This window comes from Mesoplodon bidens (assembly GCF_964165515.1).
Source record: "Mesoplodon bidens genome assembly, chromosome: 14".
Lineage (NCBI taxonomy): Eukaryota > Metazoa > Chordata > Mammalia > Artiodactyla > Ziphiidae > Mesoplodon > Mesoplodon bidens.
Genome location: NC_138170.1, coordinates 59,714,425 through 59,730,507, shown reverse-complemented (window position 1 = coordinate 59,730,507; position 16,083 = coordinate 59,714,425). Strand labels below are relative to the sequence as shown.

The 16,083-nt window shown below is 36.4% G+C and overlaps 1 protein-coding gene across 2 annotated transcripts in view; it reads right to left on the bottom strand.

The window, feature by feature from the left end:
- HEATR5B (HEAT repeat containing 5B) overlaps nucleotides 1-16,083 on the bottom strand; it is a 92,372-nt gene that overhangs the window by 18,410 nt on the left and 57,879 nt on the right. For both annotated transcript variants that reach the window (XM_081253750.1, XM_081253751.1), the window contains exons 25-27: nucleotides 14,855-15,036; nucleotides 12,658-12,726; nucleotides 4,429-4,608 (exon numbers count right to left, since the gene is read on the bottom strand). In XM_081253750.1, coding sequence (XP_081109876.1) covers nucleotides 4,429-4,608; nucleotides 12,658-12,726; nucleotides 14,855-15,036 — 431 coding nt within the window. The remainder of the gene's footprint in view (nucleotides 1-4,428; nucleotides 4,609-12,657; nucleotides 12,727-14,854; nucleotides 15,037-16,083) is intronic.

The window sequence follows — 16,083 nt, the reverse complement described above, 5'->3', positions numbered from 1 at the left end:
AGTATTTAAAGGTCAGTTGTATGTATTTTTCCTCAAATTTTAATTTAAAAAATTATACCATAAATAGTTTGAAAAATGAGTTTTTAAAATTACTCATAATTCTAATTTCCAGGTTTTCATATTCCAACTTTCTAAGTTATAATTTTGTTGTACAGAGAATTTTGTATTTAATTTTATCTATTCATATATCATAAGGGTTTCCATATGAATACTAGTCTTCATAACTGTTATTCTTAATGGCTGCAATGGAAGACATTATACATCTAACAATTTTCCTGTGGTTGAACTTATATATTTTTTTCTGATTCTTTTTAGCCTTGGGAATCTTAGAAAGATGAGACATAGTTTTCAAAGACAAAGGTTTTCAGTTCTTCACATTATAAGTAAGGTTCCAACTAAACATTTTTGTAAATTTCTCTCTTTTTCATATTTTGGATATTTTTCCCTAGGATAAAGTTCAAGAAATGGAATTACTGGATCAGTGATTATAAATACTTCCATGGCTCTGAAGAGGTACTGCCAAATGCTTTCTAAAAGGGTTCTGTATTTTACATTGCTACTTGCAATATGAGAATATATTTAGACTCGTTTTTTAAAAAAATTGGGTTTATTTTTCTTATGAGATATTACACACAAAATATAGAAGAATCAGAAGCATAAGTAAAATGAAGAAGATAAAACCAGATACAATCCTACTACTCAGATGTAATACTGTTAACATTCTAGCCATGTTGTATATACATACTCAGTCTTTTAAAAACTATGTTTGCATATAATATTATACTCAATTTTCTATTCACTTAATACCATCATCTTTGGATCAAGAAATACAATTATTCATATATTGCCTTTTTTTTTTAGAATGATAAACAACGTTGCAGCAAACATCCTCATAGCAGAATCTTTGTGTATATCCTTGATATTCCTTAGGATAAATTGGTCAACTAATGTGTACGATTTTAGAAGGTGCTTTGATAATACAGTTGACCCTTGAAGCAACGTACGTTTGAACTGTGCAGGTCCACTTATACATGGATTTTTTTCAATAGTAAACACTGCAGTACTACATGTCTAATAAACAGCTAAAAATATGGGACTGGAATGTAGGAGAGAAGTATGGCTAGAAAAGTAGAATTAGAAACTCAGTTACAAGTAAAAGCTACTGGGTATGGGTGTAGATGACGCTACCCACAGAGTATGAAGAGTGAGAAAAGGGACAAGAAAAATGCCAATATTTAAAGAGCAGGCAGGCAAAGAGAAGCCAGCAAGTGATGCTGAGAATGAACAATAAAAGAAAAGAAGAAAACCAAGGGAGTAGTGTCACGGAAGTCAAGGAAAACAAAATTTCCAGAGGAGATAATATCAAATGCTATAGAGAGGCTAAGTAAGATAGAGATTGAAAAGTGTCCAGCAATTTGGAGAATTATATTATCTGTAACTTTAGCGAAATAATTTCAATGGAATGCTGAGAGTAAACCCAGACTGCAGGCGATTGAGAAGTGAGTGACTAGCTGAGGACATGAAGATACTGAAACTCGTTCAATGAACAGAGGTGTGAAGAGGAGAGTGAATAGAAGAGGACAAGCAAGTAGAGGGTGATGGTGAGATACAGAAATGGGGGTAAGTGAGATACAGAGTGGGGGTGACTGAGATACAGAGGCGGGGTAAGTGAGATACAGAGGTGGGGGTGACTGAGATACAGAGGCGGGGTAAGTGGGATACAGAGGCGGGGTAAGTGAGGTACAGAGGCGGGGTAAGTGAGGTACAGAGGTGGGGTAAGTGAGATACAGAGGCAGGGTAAGTGACAGCACTTAGCTTGGAACAGTCCCCTCCTGAGACTTATGTTTACTAACATCTACTCTCATCCTCCAGGTCTCAGCTTAAGTGTCGCTTTCTCCAAGCAGCCTCCTCTGAGCCCTCAGACTATTTTAGGTGCCTCTGCTGTGTGTTTTCCACAGTCTAGACTTCTCCTATAACAGTCATTATTTTTGTTGCATATACTCGTTCACTAGTTTGTTTTTCTCAGTAAACGTAGAACATCTGGTTTGTGCACCACTGTATTCTCAACTTCTAGCCTGGCACAGAGCCGATGTTTAGTAACACCGTTGAATGAATCAGAGAGTGGGAGGTAAGAGAATGAGAAAAGGTAATCCTAGGTTAGAGGAAAACTTTAAAGTAATAATAATTATTATATTAATAACAACAGGTAACATTCACTGTGCACATAAATAAGGTAGTGATTGAACAAAGTCATTATTACCTCATTTACTTCAAAATGTAATTCTGTGAAATGTGCATAATTATTATCCACACTTTAGGGCTGAGGAACGAGGTTTAGAGAAGCAGTTAAATAACTCACCCAAGGTCACATGGGTAAAAGGAGTTTTCAACTCACATTCATCTAAAGACTTGAAGGTAACAATCTGAGGAGCTGGAAAACTAACATCCTCAATTTTTTGAGTAAAAAGTAGAAGCAAAGATAGATCTTGAGTAGAGAAATCTAGAATATATTGGGCCTTTGAGGAAAAGGACGAAGGAAAGGAAGCTAAGCAAGGAAAAGATTTACTAGACAATATTACAGGCTGAGGCTTGAAGTGCAAATTATTTAATTATAGAACCAAGTTACCCCCAAATAAGAAAAGCGTCTCAAAAAATGTGCATTAATAATTTAGTTATGTGAGGTTTTGATCTAATTTGTTAAAAGCAATTACTTATCTTCCATTCAGTGCCAGATACAATGCTTGGTCCTTTTACATACCTCACCTTAGAGGAAGATATTACTGCAATTTCCATGTTTTAATGAAAAAACTGAGTATCTGAGAGATCAAATCACTTGTGACTTGAACAAAGTCACAAAGATGGTGAATTACAGAGACAGAACTTGTTCTAGGGCCTCTGATTCAACATTTAATGCTTTTTATACTGAACTATGTCAGACTTCTTAGTAGGTGAATCAAGCACGTTAATGCAAGTCAGCAGAGAACCAACTAACTGGCAAATGGTTTTATGATCATCCAACTACATACCTGTCTCTATGTTTGGGAAATTAATGAATGGGGCTGGAGAATTAAGAACAATTTTGGAAGCTATCTTTTTAAAAATAAAAATCATTCAATCATTTAGAATGTAATTTCTACAGACAAGAAAAGTAATAGCAAGTTTTAGTTAAAAATCAGATATGTGAAAATTAACATAGAATTTCTGTGAATTTCAAAGTGAGAAAACAATCACATTATAGTATCTTTCTAACACTACTTTCCACCTAAAACTATGGATTTGCATTAATTTGAAAAAAAACTAAAATTCTATCAATAAAAACAAATATTTTATCAATGCAAATATTATTTTACTCCTCTACGCCAAAAGATGGCAGCAGAGTGAAAATAAAGGAACACTCAGGGAGACTCTATGAAAACAACTTGATCTAAAAATCAGAGAGAAAAACTAATTTATACAATATCTTAGTGCTCTACATTTTCCTTTTTTTCCCCCCTTCTGTGACAGAAATAATCCACAAAAACCCAGAGGTCCTTTATCTAAACTATATCATCTGGATGTTGCATGCCTTGAGCCAGCAATTGTCTGCTAGGTGGTCACAGGCTGCTGATACCATGGAAATAGGTAAGTGAGATACTGGGTTGGCAGAGGAAGGAATGAAGAGCTACTTGAAGTACCTGAGTGCAGACAAATAAGTATTTGAAAACAACTGGCAGAAGAGATTTAGAAAAGTGAATTTAAAACAGTATTATTATTTTTAAAAAGTGGCTATGGGAATAAAAGAGGTAAAAACAGCTACAAAAAAACAAAACAACAACCAAAAAACCCTACAGCCTCAGTATCAATGGGTGGTGGCATGTCTCCTTAAATTTAATCAAATAAGATTCTTGGCATAAATTTTATTTTATTTTATTTATATTTGTAGGTTTTCCCTGCCTAGTTTTTCCATAGTAAGTAAGAAGAGCCCTTCTTCAACACAGATGTTTTTAAAACACTGATTAAAAATATAATTTTCAAAGGTTCAATAAGAGTTCTTTTGAGACATAAATGTATATGCATTTCAGTGAGAAAGAGCAAATAGCAGATTTTTTAAAAAGCACTCTAGGGCTTCCCTGGTGGCACAGTGGTTGAGAGTCTACCTGCCGATGCAGGGGACACGGATTCGTGCCGCGGTCCGGGAGGATCCCACATGCCGCGGAGCGGCTGGGCCTGTGAGCCATGGCCGCTGAGCCTGCGCGTCCGGAGCCTGTGCTCCGCAACAGGAGAGGCCACAGCAGTGAGAGGCCCGTGTACCGCAAAAAAAAAAAAAAAGCACTCTATATCACAGGTCAGTTTTAAACAAAAATCAAACAAAATTTTTTTTACCTACAGGAGTAGGGGAACATTTTCTCATGGATGGAGAAATGGTTAAAAACAATAGGTCATGGTTACCTCTGCCCATGCTTTGAGAACAGCCAGCTTTTCCATGGTTGTGGCACTCTCGCGGTAGAGTTGGCTGGAAGATCCTTTTCCGGCCTGAACTTTGTCCAGTGAAGAAACAAGCAGATTGTGTACTCGACGGAGATCATTGAGATCACTGACAACTCCACTTCCAATCCATGTACTACATACCTAGCCAAAGGAAAAAAAACTTTTATTTTTATAGTAAAAAGTTAACATCAGGGACTTTCCTGGTGGTGCAGTGGTTAAGAATCCGCCTGCCAATGCAGGAGACATGGGTTCGAGCCCTGGTCTGGGAAGAACCCACATGCCGCGGAGCAACTAAGCCCATGTACCACAACTACTGATCCTGCGCTCTAGAGCCTGAGAGCCACAACTACTGAGCCCTGTGCCACAACTACTGAAGCCCATGCACCTAGAGCCCATGCTCTGCAACAAAGAGAAGGCACCGCAACGAGAGGCCCGCGCACTGCACAACGAAGAGTAGCCCCCGCTCGCCGCAACTAGAGAAAGCCTGTGCACAGCAACGAAGACACAATGCAGCCAAAAAAAAAAATGTTAGTTAATTAAAAAAAAAAGTTAACATTAAACATATAAAAGAATGGAGTAAATATGATTTTTTTCCTAGGGGGAAGAAACACAAACAAAACCAATGAACAAAACAAAACAAAAAAACCCCAACGCTATGCTTTAATATTATTTTTTTAATAAAATATCAACAGCAAGTATGGAACTTATTGTATTCCTATGTAGAAAACAAAACAATATATACTTAACATGTTTCCACTATCTAATTTCCCAAAAATTTTCACAGAAAAGAATTTCCACCCAAATCGGCTTGGTTATGAATAATTCTTCAATTCAACAACATTTCTGTTTACTATAGGCAAAAGGTTATTCTGAGTGCTACAGAGGAGTTAAAAAAAAAAAGTAAAGGGAAAAAATCTAGTCCCTGTCCTCAAGTAATAAACTCAGATTAAATGAACACATGAGAATGTTTTATGACTGTCATACTGCACTTAAGAAGAGAGAAAGGAGATTAATTCTAGAAGGAGAAATGGGAATGTTTAGATATCAGGAAATTTTATGTGTATAGATACAGGGGAGTTTCATGGAGGAAGAGACAAGATTAGGAAAGTTAACTGGGATCAGATTACAGTACAATTTAAATTCCACGTGAACTGAATTCAGACTTGTTCTGTAGGCAATCATGAGTTTCTAAGGCTTCTGAGCAGGGGAATATTACTAGAATTGAGCTTTAGGAAAACTGCTCCAATACTAAGTATAGGAAAGCATGTGTTTAGACAGTAAGCACTGTGTTCAGTCACATGACTGTTATAATACCACGGAACAGAGATGATACGGATCAAACTGAGAATCAAATGAAGAGAAAGAGGCATCTGAGAAAGACTCGGAAGTAGAAATCACAGGATTTGGAAACCAATTACATATTTTTAGGGGGTGAAGGCACGGACATGCAAACAGTATGAGGCGATAATCAAAGACTACCAAATTTTGACTGTCAAAGTTTCTAACCTGGATGAATGTAAGGAAGGTGACACCACTGTTTAAGAGAGATAACATAAGAACAAAGGGAAGTTTGGTGGAGATGAGAAGTTGGAGAGCGTGATTTTGACTGTGAACTTTGTGACATGCTGAGTTCAAAGTACCAGCGAGAGACACGTGGAAAGATATTCAGTGGGCAGATGGAAACGTGGGTTTGGATTTCAGGAGCAAAGACAGAGGTAACTAAGTCGATCTAGGAACTCTCCACACAAAGATGATCATTAAACCGATGGTCCTAGGTAACTTTCTTCAAGGACTGAGGTATTAAAAAAAAAAAGCCTTAAGGACAGAAGACAGGGAAAATATATTTCAGGGACAAGTAGAATAAGCTATTGAAAAGAAAACACCAGAAAAGCAATAGGACAACCAGGCAAGTGTGGTGATACTGGAACCAAAGGAAGAATGTCAAGATGGAAGGGACTGGGCTTCCCTGGTGGTGCAGTGGTTAGGAATCCGCCTGCCAATGCAGGGGACACGGGTTCAAACCCTGGTCCAGGAAGATCCCACATGCTGCGGAGCAACTAAGCCCATATGCCACAACTACTGAGCCTGCGCTCTGGAGCCCATGAGCCACAACTACTGAAGTCTGCGTGCCTAGAGCCCATGCTCCGCAACAAGAGAAGCCACCACAATGAGAGGACCACACACCACAGCAAAGAGTGGCCCCCGCTTGCCACAGCTAGAGAAAGCCTGCGTGCAGCAACTAAGACCCAACGCAGTCAAAAATAAATAAATAAATAAATAAATTTATATTAAAAAAAAGAAGGGGCTGTCTGATAGTGCCAACTTTTTTTTAAGTTGAATGATTCTTTAAATTCTATTGTGCTTTATAATCTTCACACACATGATTTCATATAATCCCATAATAACCATTTTCCCCCCCATCTCTACATTGCCCCACTCCCCCTTTCCTCTCCCCACTGGTAACCACAAGTTTGTTCTCTGTACCTCTTTCTTTTTTGTTATATTCATTAATTTGTTGTATTCTTTTTTTAGATTCCACATATATGTGATAACATACAGTATTTGTCTTTCTCTGACTTATTTCACTTAGCATAATGCCTTCCAAGTCCATCTATGTTGCTGTAAAATTTTGTTCTTTTTTATGGTTGAATAGTATTCCATTGTGTATATATACCACATCTTCTTTATTCACTCATCTGTTGATGGGCACTTAGGTTGCTTCCATATCTTGGCAACTGTAAATAATGCTGCTAGGAACATTGAGGTGCATGTATCTTTTCAAATTAGTATTTTTGTTTTTCTCGGATACATACCCAGGAGTGGAATTACTGGGTCATATGGTAACTCTATTTTTAGTTTTTTGAGAAACCTCCATACTGTTTTCCACAGTGGCTGCACCAACTTACATTCTCACCAACAGTGTACGAGGATTCCCTTTTCTCTACATCTTCGCCATCTGTTATTTATGCTTTTTTTTTTTAACATAATCATTCTGACTGGTGTGAGGTGATAGCTAATGGTGGTTTTGATTTGCATTTCCCTGATGATTAGCGATGGTGAGCATCTTTTCATGTGCCTGTTAGCCATCTGCATTTCCTCTTTGGAAAAATGTCTCGTCAGTTCTTCTGCCCAGTTTTTAATCTGGTTGTTTGTTTTGATGTTGAGTTGTATGAGCTGTTTATATATGTTGGATATTAACCCCTTATTGGTCATATCATTTGCAAATAACTTCTACCATTCAGTAGGTTATTTACCATTTGTTTTGTGTGTGGCAGCTTTAAGTTATTAGTTTTTAAAATCAGTACTTTTTAATGGAAAAAACCTGATCCAAAATCTGTCATTTCCAAATTCATTCTATGAGGCTAGCATTACCCTGATACCAAAACCAGACAAAGATAGCACAAAAAAAGAAAATTACAGGCCAGTATCACTGATGAATGTAGCGGCAAAAATCCTCAACAAAATATTAGCAAACCAAATCCAACAACATATTAAAAGGATCATACATCATGATCAAGTGGGATTTATCCCAGGGATACAAGAATTCTTCAATATCTGCAAATCAATCAGTGTGTACACCACATTAACAAAATGAAGAATAAAAACCATATGATCATCTCAATAGATGCAGAAAAAGCTTTTGATTAAGTTCAACACCCATTTATGATAAAAACTCTCTAGAAAGTGGGCACAGAGGGAACATATCTCAACACAATAAGGGCCATATGTGACAAACACACAGCTAACATCATACTCAATGGTATAAACCTAAAAGCATTTCCTCTAAGATTAAGAACAAGACAAGGATGTCTACTCTCACCACTTTTATTCAACATAGTTTTGGAAGTCCTAGCCACAACAGTCAGAGAAAAAAAGGAAATAAAAGAATTCCAAATTGGAAAGGAAGAAGTAAAATTATCACTGTTTGCAGATGACATGATACTATACATAGAAAATCCTAAAGATGCTATCAGAAAACTACTAGAGCTCATCAATGAATTCAGTAAAGTTGCAGGATACAAAATTAATGCATAGAAATCTGTTGCACTTCTATACACTAACAATGAACTATCAGAAAGAGAAATTGAAGAAACAATCCCATTGACCATTGCATCAAAAAGAATAAAATACCTAGGAATAAACCCACCTAAGTAGGTAAAAGACGTGTACTCAGAAAACTATAAGACACTGATGAAAGAAACTGAAGATGACACAAACAGATGGAAAGATATACTGTGTTCCTGGTTTGGAAGAGTTAATATTGTTATAATGACCATACAACTGAAGGCAATCTAGATTCAGTGCAATCCCTATCAAACTACCCATGGCATTTTTCACAGAACTTGAACAAATAATTTTAAAATTTGTATGGAAACAAAAAAGACCCCGAAAAGCAAAACAATCTTGAGAAAGAAGAAGAGAGCTGGAAGAATCATGCTCTCTGACTTCAGACTATACTACAAAGCTACAGTCATCAAAACAGTATAGTACTGGCACAAAAACATACACAGAGATCAATGGAACAGAACAGAGAGCTCAGAAATAAGCCCACACACTTACGGTCAATTAATCAATGACAAAGGTGGCAAGAATATACAATGCAGAAAATACAGTCTCTTCAACAAGTGGTGCTGGGAAAACTGGACGGCTACATGTAAAAGAATGAAACCAGAACATTCTCTAACACCATACACAAAAATAAACTCAAAATGGATTAAAGACCTAAATGTAAGACCTGTTACTATAAAACTCCTAGAGCAAAATATAGGCAGAATACTCTAAACTGCAGCAATATTCTTTTTGGATCTGTCTCCTAAAGCAAAGGAAATAAAACAAAAATAAACAAATGGGACCTAATTAAATTTAAAAGTTTGCATAGCAAAGGAAACTGTCGACAAAACAAAAAGACAACCTACTGAATGGGAGAAGATATTTGATAGTGCCAACTTTACTCAACAGTTACAAGGCCTCACTTTCTTACCTGAAATCCTTAGGCTAAGACATGTTGCACAATTCACAACATTTTCGTAAAAGGTAATAAGGTAGATGAACTTAATTAAGGGATGAAGCAAGATGTGTAGCAGCACCCCATAATTAACAAACGGATATTTCCGTAATGAAATGTAGTACGAATCACACTATAAGAAATCAATCAGGGACTTCCCTGGTGGCACAGTGGTTAAGAGTCCACCTGTCAATGCAGGGGACATGGGTTTGAGCCCTGATCCAGGAAGATCCCACATGCCACGGAGCAACTAAGCCCGTGTGCCAAAACTACTGAGCCTGTGCTCTAGAGCCCGTGAGTCACAACTACTGAGCCTGTGTGCCACAACTACTGAAGCCCGCGCACCTAGAGCCTGTGCTCTGCAACAAACAGAAGTCACTGCAATGAGAAGCCCATGCACCGCAACGAAGAGCAGCCCCTACTCGCCGCAACTAGAGAAAGCCCATGCGCAGCAACAAAGGCCCAACCCAGCCAAAAATAAATAAATAAATAAATAGTTTTTTTAAAAAAGAAATCAATCATTACTATCGTCTCACTCAGTTTCATGTCAGGGCCAGTTGAGTATAGTCAGTTCAGGCTTTGTTACCAAATAAATTATGAAAAAGCTTTTGGTTTTCAGAGCATTTGGATACTGAATCATGGTTAATGGATTGTGTTCCTATATTTGAAACGTTTAAAAAGTTGAGAATAAATATATATGTAAACTATTTCATTCTCTTATAATAATCTTATTCTCAAAGAATTCAAAACTAAATTAAATAAAATTCAATAACGACATTTAAAAACTGTTTGTTACCAATACTGATGGCAAAAAAAAATACCAGCCACAACAATGCTGAAAATATAATGAAATTTAAAGTGAAAAGAGATTAAATATGAGTGTGAAAATAAAGAGTTGGTATTCCTAAGGAAAATAACAACATTTTGGAGATATTTGATAATATTTCTGTGAATTTTGGTAGAAATATAACTGAAAGTTGGGGGAAACTGTCAAAATTGAGAATTTGGTGCCAAGTTTGCTTTGCAAAAACCTAAGTACTTTCTCCACTTTAAAGAACATGAAACCAGAAACTGCAGATACTGCATTATAGGTTTGGTTTATGAAGAAAGACAAAGCAAAACGGAATCAGCAAAATCATAGTTAGAGAAAAGACTCTGGCCCTATATCAAAAGAGTGGTGAATGAATGTACACTTACAAATTTTAGACTGAAATGAAATATCTAAAGTACGTATTATGCTTACGATTCCAATGTTGCTTTAAATGATTTATTAACCTACTGATTACTGTCCCCAACTGTTCTCAATTGAAAACATTTGAGGGTTTTCCTATAATATCTAAGAATTACTTGATTTTCAGGTTCAACATGATGTTTACTCTAGTAAACAATCTGGGATGCCATGTTTCAAGATCTGCCCGAAGCCAACTCCTTCGGTAACCTTAAAGAAAGAAACTTGCAACCCGATGCTCCAGCTATTTCAAAACCAGGTTTCCTCCCAGAAACAGAAGGACAGGAGGTCAAAAATTTAAGCCTGCCACTAGAAAAGAAGAAACTTCAGAAAGCAGGTAGGGCCACATTAGAAATAAGAAGTGTTTTTTTTTTCTTAAGATTTTTTTGATGTGGAACATTTTTAAAGTCTTTATTGAATTTGTTACAATATTGCTTCTGTTTTATGTTTTGACTTTCTGGCTCCAAGGCATGTGGGATCTTAGCTTCCTGACCAGGGATTGAACATGCACTGAATTGGAAGGCAAAGTCTTAACCACTGGACTGTCAGGGAAGTCCAAGAAATAAGAAGTTTAAGGCAAATTCAGTAACAGGAAATTTTCATACTATTCATTCACAAGATGAAATTCTAATAGCTTTTGCCTTTCTGATGATCAGGAGCTTTATAGGATGTTTTGTCTGCTTAAATATTATGATCTGAAACACTACCATAATACATTTAATTGTACGTGACTGTGATTTCTGATGTTTGTGTGCCAGTATCCCAATCTAAATGACTTAACTTACTCTAACTCCAAGGTTTGTACCATGATCCACAGACTTCTGTCTTAAACAAGGCTTCCTCTTCTCTCTCTGGCCTGCTGTTGGTGGGAGGAGTTCATTTCTCTGAAGGCCACCATTAAGATAGCAGGCTTCAGAAAAACAAATTCTAACAGAAGGAGGAGGCAACTCATTGAGCCACAGAGTGATCAAAGTCAGAATTTTAAACCTATCATTGCAAACAGCAGAACATTCTCTGCATAGAGGACACATGTAGCTTGACTATGAATTCTAAGCAATAAAGATGGCCTACAGCCCTGTACTCCGGAAAACTGAGAAGGATGGAGTTGCTTCTCTTCTATCCTTAGGTTAGCAGACAAAGAATTGGATTTTCTGAAAGATTAGAGCTTAATGCACAAATCCTTTTTCAGGATGGAGCATGAAAAAGATGAACTTATTAAAGGTGTAGGAACATAGGTGCTTTTTTAACTCTCTTCAGAAAAAATAGTATGAGAATAATCCCCTAGAATCAATTTTGCAATAACACTTCCATATTGTGAAATTGTCTTTAGGATAATTTAGTACACAGAAACTTGTAGAATTTTCACAACCTGTGGTCAAAAACCCTTTTATTACCTATTTATTATTACTATATATTTTTCAATGATTGTAGATTTTGAGATTTTACTTTTATTCTAGTCCCTCTTATGACTTTACATCTCCACTGACTACTGGACAATGTAAGGGCTATGTATTCCAAAGTCATGTCCTCAGCTACAGCAAAAAAAAAAAAAAAAAAAAATGTGATTAATAGTTAGTACTTCATCATTTCATACAGAATAAAACAGGAAACTGTCACTGTTGTATTTCTGAGATAAAAATAAATACTATTTGGGGCTTCCCTGGTGGCTCAGTGGTTGAGTCCCCCTGCCGACGAAGGGGACACGGGTTCATGCCCCGGTCTGGGAAGATCCCACATGCCGTGGGGCAGCTGGGCCTGTGAGCCATGGCCGCTGAGCCTGTGCGTCCGGAGCCTGTGCTCCACAACGGGAGAGGCCACAACAGTGAGAGGGCCACGTACCGCAAAAAAAAAAATATATATATATATACTATTTGATTTTTCTCTCTTGGAAGTGAAATTCGAAGATATCTATAAATTTATAGAAGATAACTATAGAAAATTCTATTTTTCTTCTTACCTGGCAAGCTTTTGCTATTATATCTGATGGAGTATCTTGTGAAAAGGCTGGTCTTAGAGCAGCTCCCACCTAGAAAAATGAATACAAGCATTTTAGTTTTAAAGATAAGTAGTAAACCTCTTGTGTCTTTGGAGATGAAAACACACAAAACACATCTTTGTTCCTTTCCTTCTTCTCTCTCTTTTTGGTGACAATAAACTCAATTATACCATTCTTCTTTTGATTTCCAGGAGATTATCATTATCAAATCTGTAGGATCCTATACCAAATAGGCAATTAATCTTATTTCTTTTTCATTTAATAGTAAATAGGATTTTCTGACAAAGCCACATGTTCCCAGAGATAACAGAAAACTGCTATTTTTCTTCTATCTATATTCCTGAACATATTTCTAACAGTATTTACTTCATGGGTGAATCTCATATAACTGAGATTAAAGGCTCAATTTCTTTAAATAACTGAGTAGTACTAAAAATTCACATAGTCACTAAAAGACCTTAAAAATCATTTCACCTCAAAAAGAGACGCTTTAAAAGAAGGTTGCTCAAGAAATATTAATGTACTGTTGTCATAGTAATAAGTGAAGAAATATGAGCTTTAGTTTTTTTATCCAAGTACTAACCAGGTCCAGCCTGCTTAGAGCTTTAGTTTTAGTAAGCCAGTATCAGTCACAGATTCTTAGATATATTACATTTAATATGTAGGAGCTGAATAAGGAATTAAATATAGTCAACTCCTAATTTGAGATTTCTTCCATTACACTAGGTAAAGATACCTGATTTAGATAATTTACTTTTAAATGGTTTATGAAAAAAAAAGTGAGAGAGTGAGAGAGTGTGTGTGTGTGTATGTTGAGTGTAGAGAGAAAGAGAAAAAAATCAATGTTAAAGGAAATGAGGCAAAATTCTCAATTGGCAAATATGAATGAAGGATGAAGGGTATAATACAGGTTTTTTTGTACTATTCTTGCAATTATTTCTGTAGGTTTGAAATTATTTCTAAATAGAAAGATTTTTTAAAAAAGACCTTCATTCTGATAGGTTGGGTATTTGGGAGTAAATAATTATATACAGGTTTTCTACAGCCATTTGGCCTAGAAAGTATAACTTCTTTACCTATAGTTATGATGGAAAAAATGGACTATACATTATCCTCACTTTTTAATTTTGTGTATGTTTGAACATAGATTTTAGATGAAGTATGGTGTGTCTAGAGCCAAGATTTTGGTATAATCACAGTGGAAAAAAAAAGTTTGTTCTTTTCTTACTAACGTAAGTCTTTTTCACCTTCACATAATCCATTACTAGGATTAAATCTATTGTGTCTCTTTTGAAGAACATAAATATAGGCATAAATTTCAGGGGAAACAAGTATATCTCTGTTTAGAATATAATAAAAAAATCTTTTGAAAATATACAATTCTTTCAGTAATACTTTTCACTATTATTAAAAGTTAATTTATCCTTCAGCATACAAGAGGCAATTGCTTTTTTTTTAAATTTTATTTATTTATTTTTGGCTGCGTTGGGTCTTAGTTGCGACACACGGGATTTTAGTTGCGGCATGCGGTATCTTTCGTTGTGGCGTGCAGGCTTCTCTGTGGTGCGCAGGCTCCAGAGCACGTGGGCTCACAGCTTGCGGCACATGGGCTCTCTACTTGAGGCACACGAGTTCAGTAGTTGTGGTGCGTAGGCTTGCTTGCCCTGCAGCATGTGGGATCTTAGTTCCCCAGCCAGGGATCGAACCCACGTCCCCTGCATTGGAAGGGAGATTCTTTACCACTGGACCACCAGGGAAGTCCCAAGGCAATTGCTTTTTATTTTTAAAAATACTTATCAAGTCTTGGCATATAAAATAACAGCAGTAAATCCACAACACTCTTTAAATGTTCCTTTTATCTTTTAAATGGCATGGCTAAATATCTAAACATAAGACTGGAAAGCCAGGCTGGAACATCTATTCTAGTTTTATCACTAATACTACATCATGACTTAAAAATAGTGACAAGTTTTATACAATTGTTTCTTCAACTGTGAATTGATTCAAACTGTGTAACAGGCAATGGGAGTAAAGATGTGCATTCTACATGAATAAATAGGTTACAGGTCCAAATACATTTCTCCAGGGGATCTTCACTTCTTTAATCTTCACTTTTCAAAAGATCAGTTTTAATTTTGAAACAAATAAAATATCTCACATTGGCTTGATACTGCTCCAGAATCACATGACCTGGAAATTCTGGCTCAGGCACAGATGCAAACTTCTTGATAATGTCTTCAAGTGCTTGGAGCCCAGCCATCCGCAGCTGGTTACTATGATCGGTTGCAGCCATGAATGCCATGCGAATCAGGTCAGAGAGATGAAGTACCAAGAGGTCATCTAAAAATAAAAATAGAAGGCAAAAAGGAAAACATTTCCAAAATTAAGTGTAATCACATAAAAGTACGGAATGAAATAAACTTCTTTAAAAAAGCATTTATGATCCACATATTTCACCATGTTTAAAATAATAAAGATACTTTCAAGAAAGTTTCCATATCATAATCTCTCAAGAATATTGGTAAACCTTTATACAATAACACTGACGACATTGTAAACTGACATCTGAAGCAAAATAACTGATTATCATAATTTTCCCCAAAAGAGTTTGTAATTTTTTTGTCAGTGGGGGTTGGCAAATTTTTTTTGTAAAGAAACAGATAGTAAATATTTTTGGCTTTGCTGGCCATATAATTTCTAACATAACTACTCAACTCTGCTGTTGTAGTATGTACAAAGACCATATGTACACAAATGGTTACACTGTGCTCCAATAAAACTATTTATAAAAACAGACTGCAGGCTGGATTTGGACTGCAAGCTGTAGTTTACCAGCCTCTACTCTGGAAAAGATTTTTATAAGGACAAGATGTAGAAAAGGGAAGCCTTTTTCCTTTTAGCCTTAGAGTAAAGGCTGCCCTAGATCAGTCCTATCAAAGCTTAAAAGCAAGGCAATTGTTCCCAGAATGAAACTGCTATTGCTTCTCTACACAGTCTCTACCTACACCCTCTCTCAAATCAAGACCTCTATCTTTTTCCCAAATCCAAGGTGATGAACTCCTAACGTGGGGGAGAAGAAAGGGGCACTGGGCAGAAACTCCAAAATGGGGAGAAAATTAGGGGACTGATAGAGGTTTATTGCATTCTGGGATCTTCTGGCCCACAGAACTATAAGTTAATAAACTTCTGTTATTTTAAGCCACTAAATTTGTAGTCATTTATTATAGCAACAATAGAAAACTAATACATCCAGCCTCTTCTACCTGGAAAACCCTCTCTGCCTCTAAAACCCAGCTTCAAAATGATCCCTTCTGTGAGGTCTTCCCTGGCACTTCAGGAAATGAGTAGCAGTTTTTTATGTTCCCAAAGTACTCTATCCTTCCACTA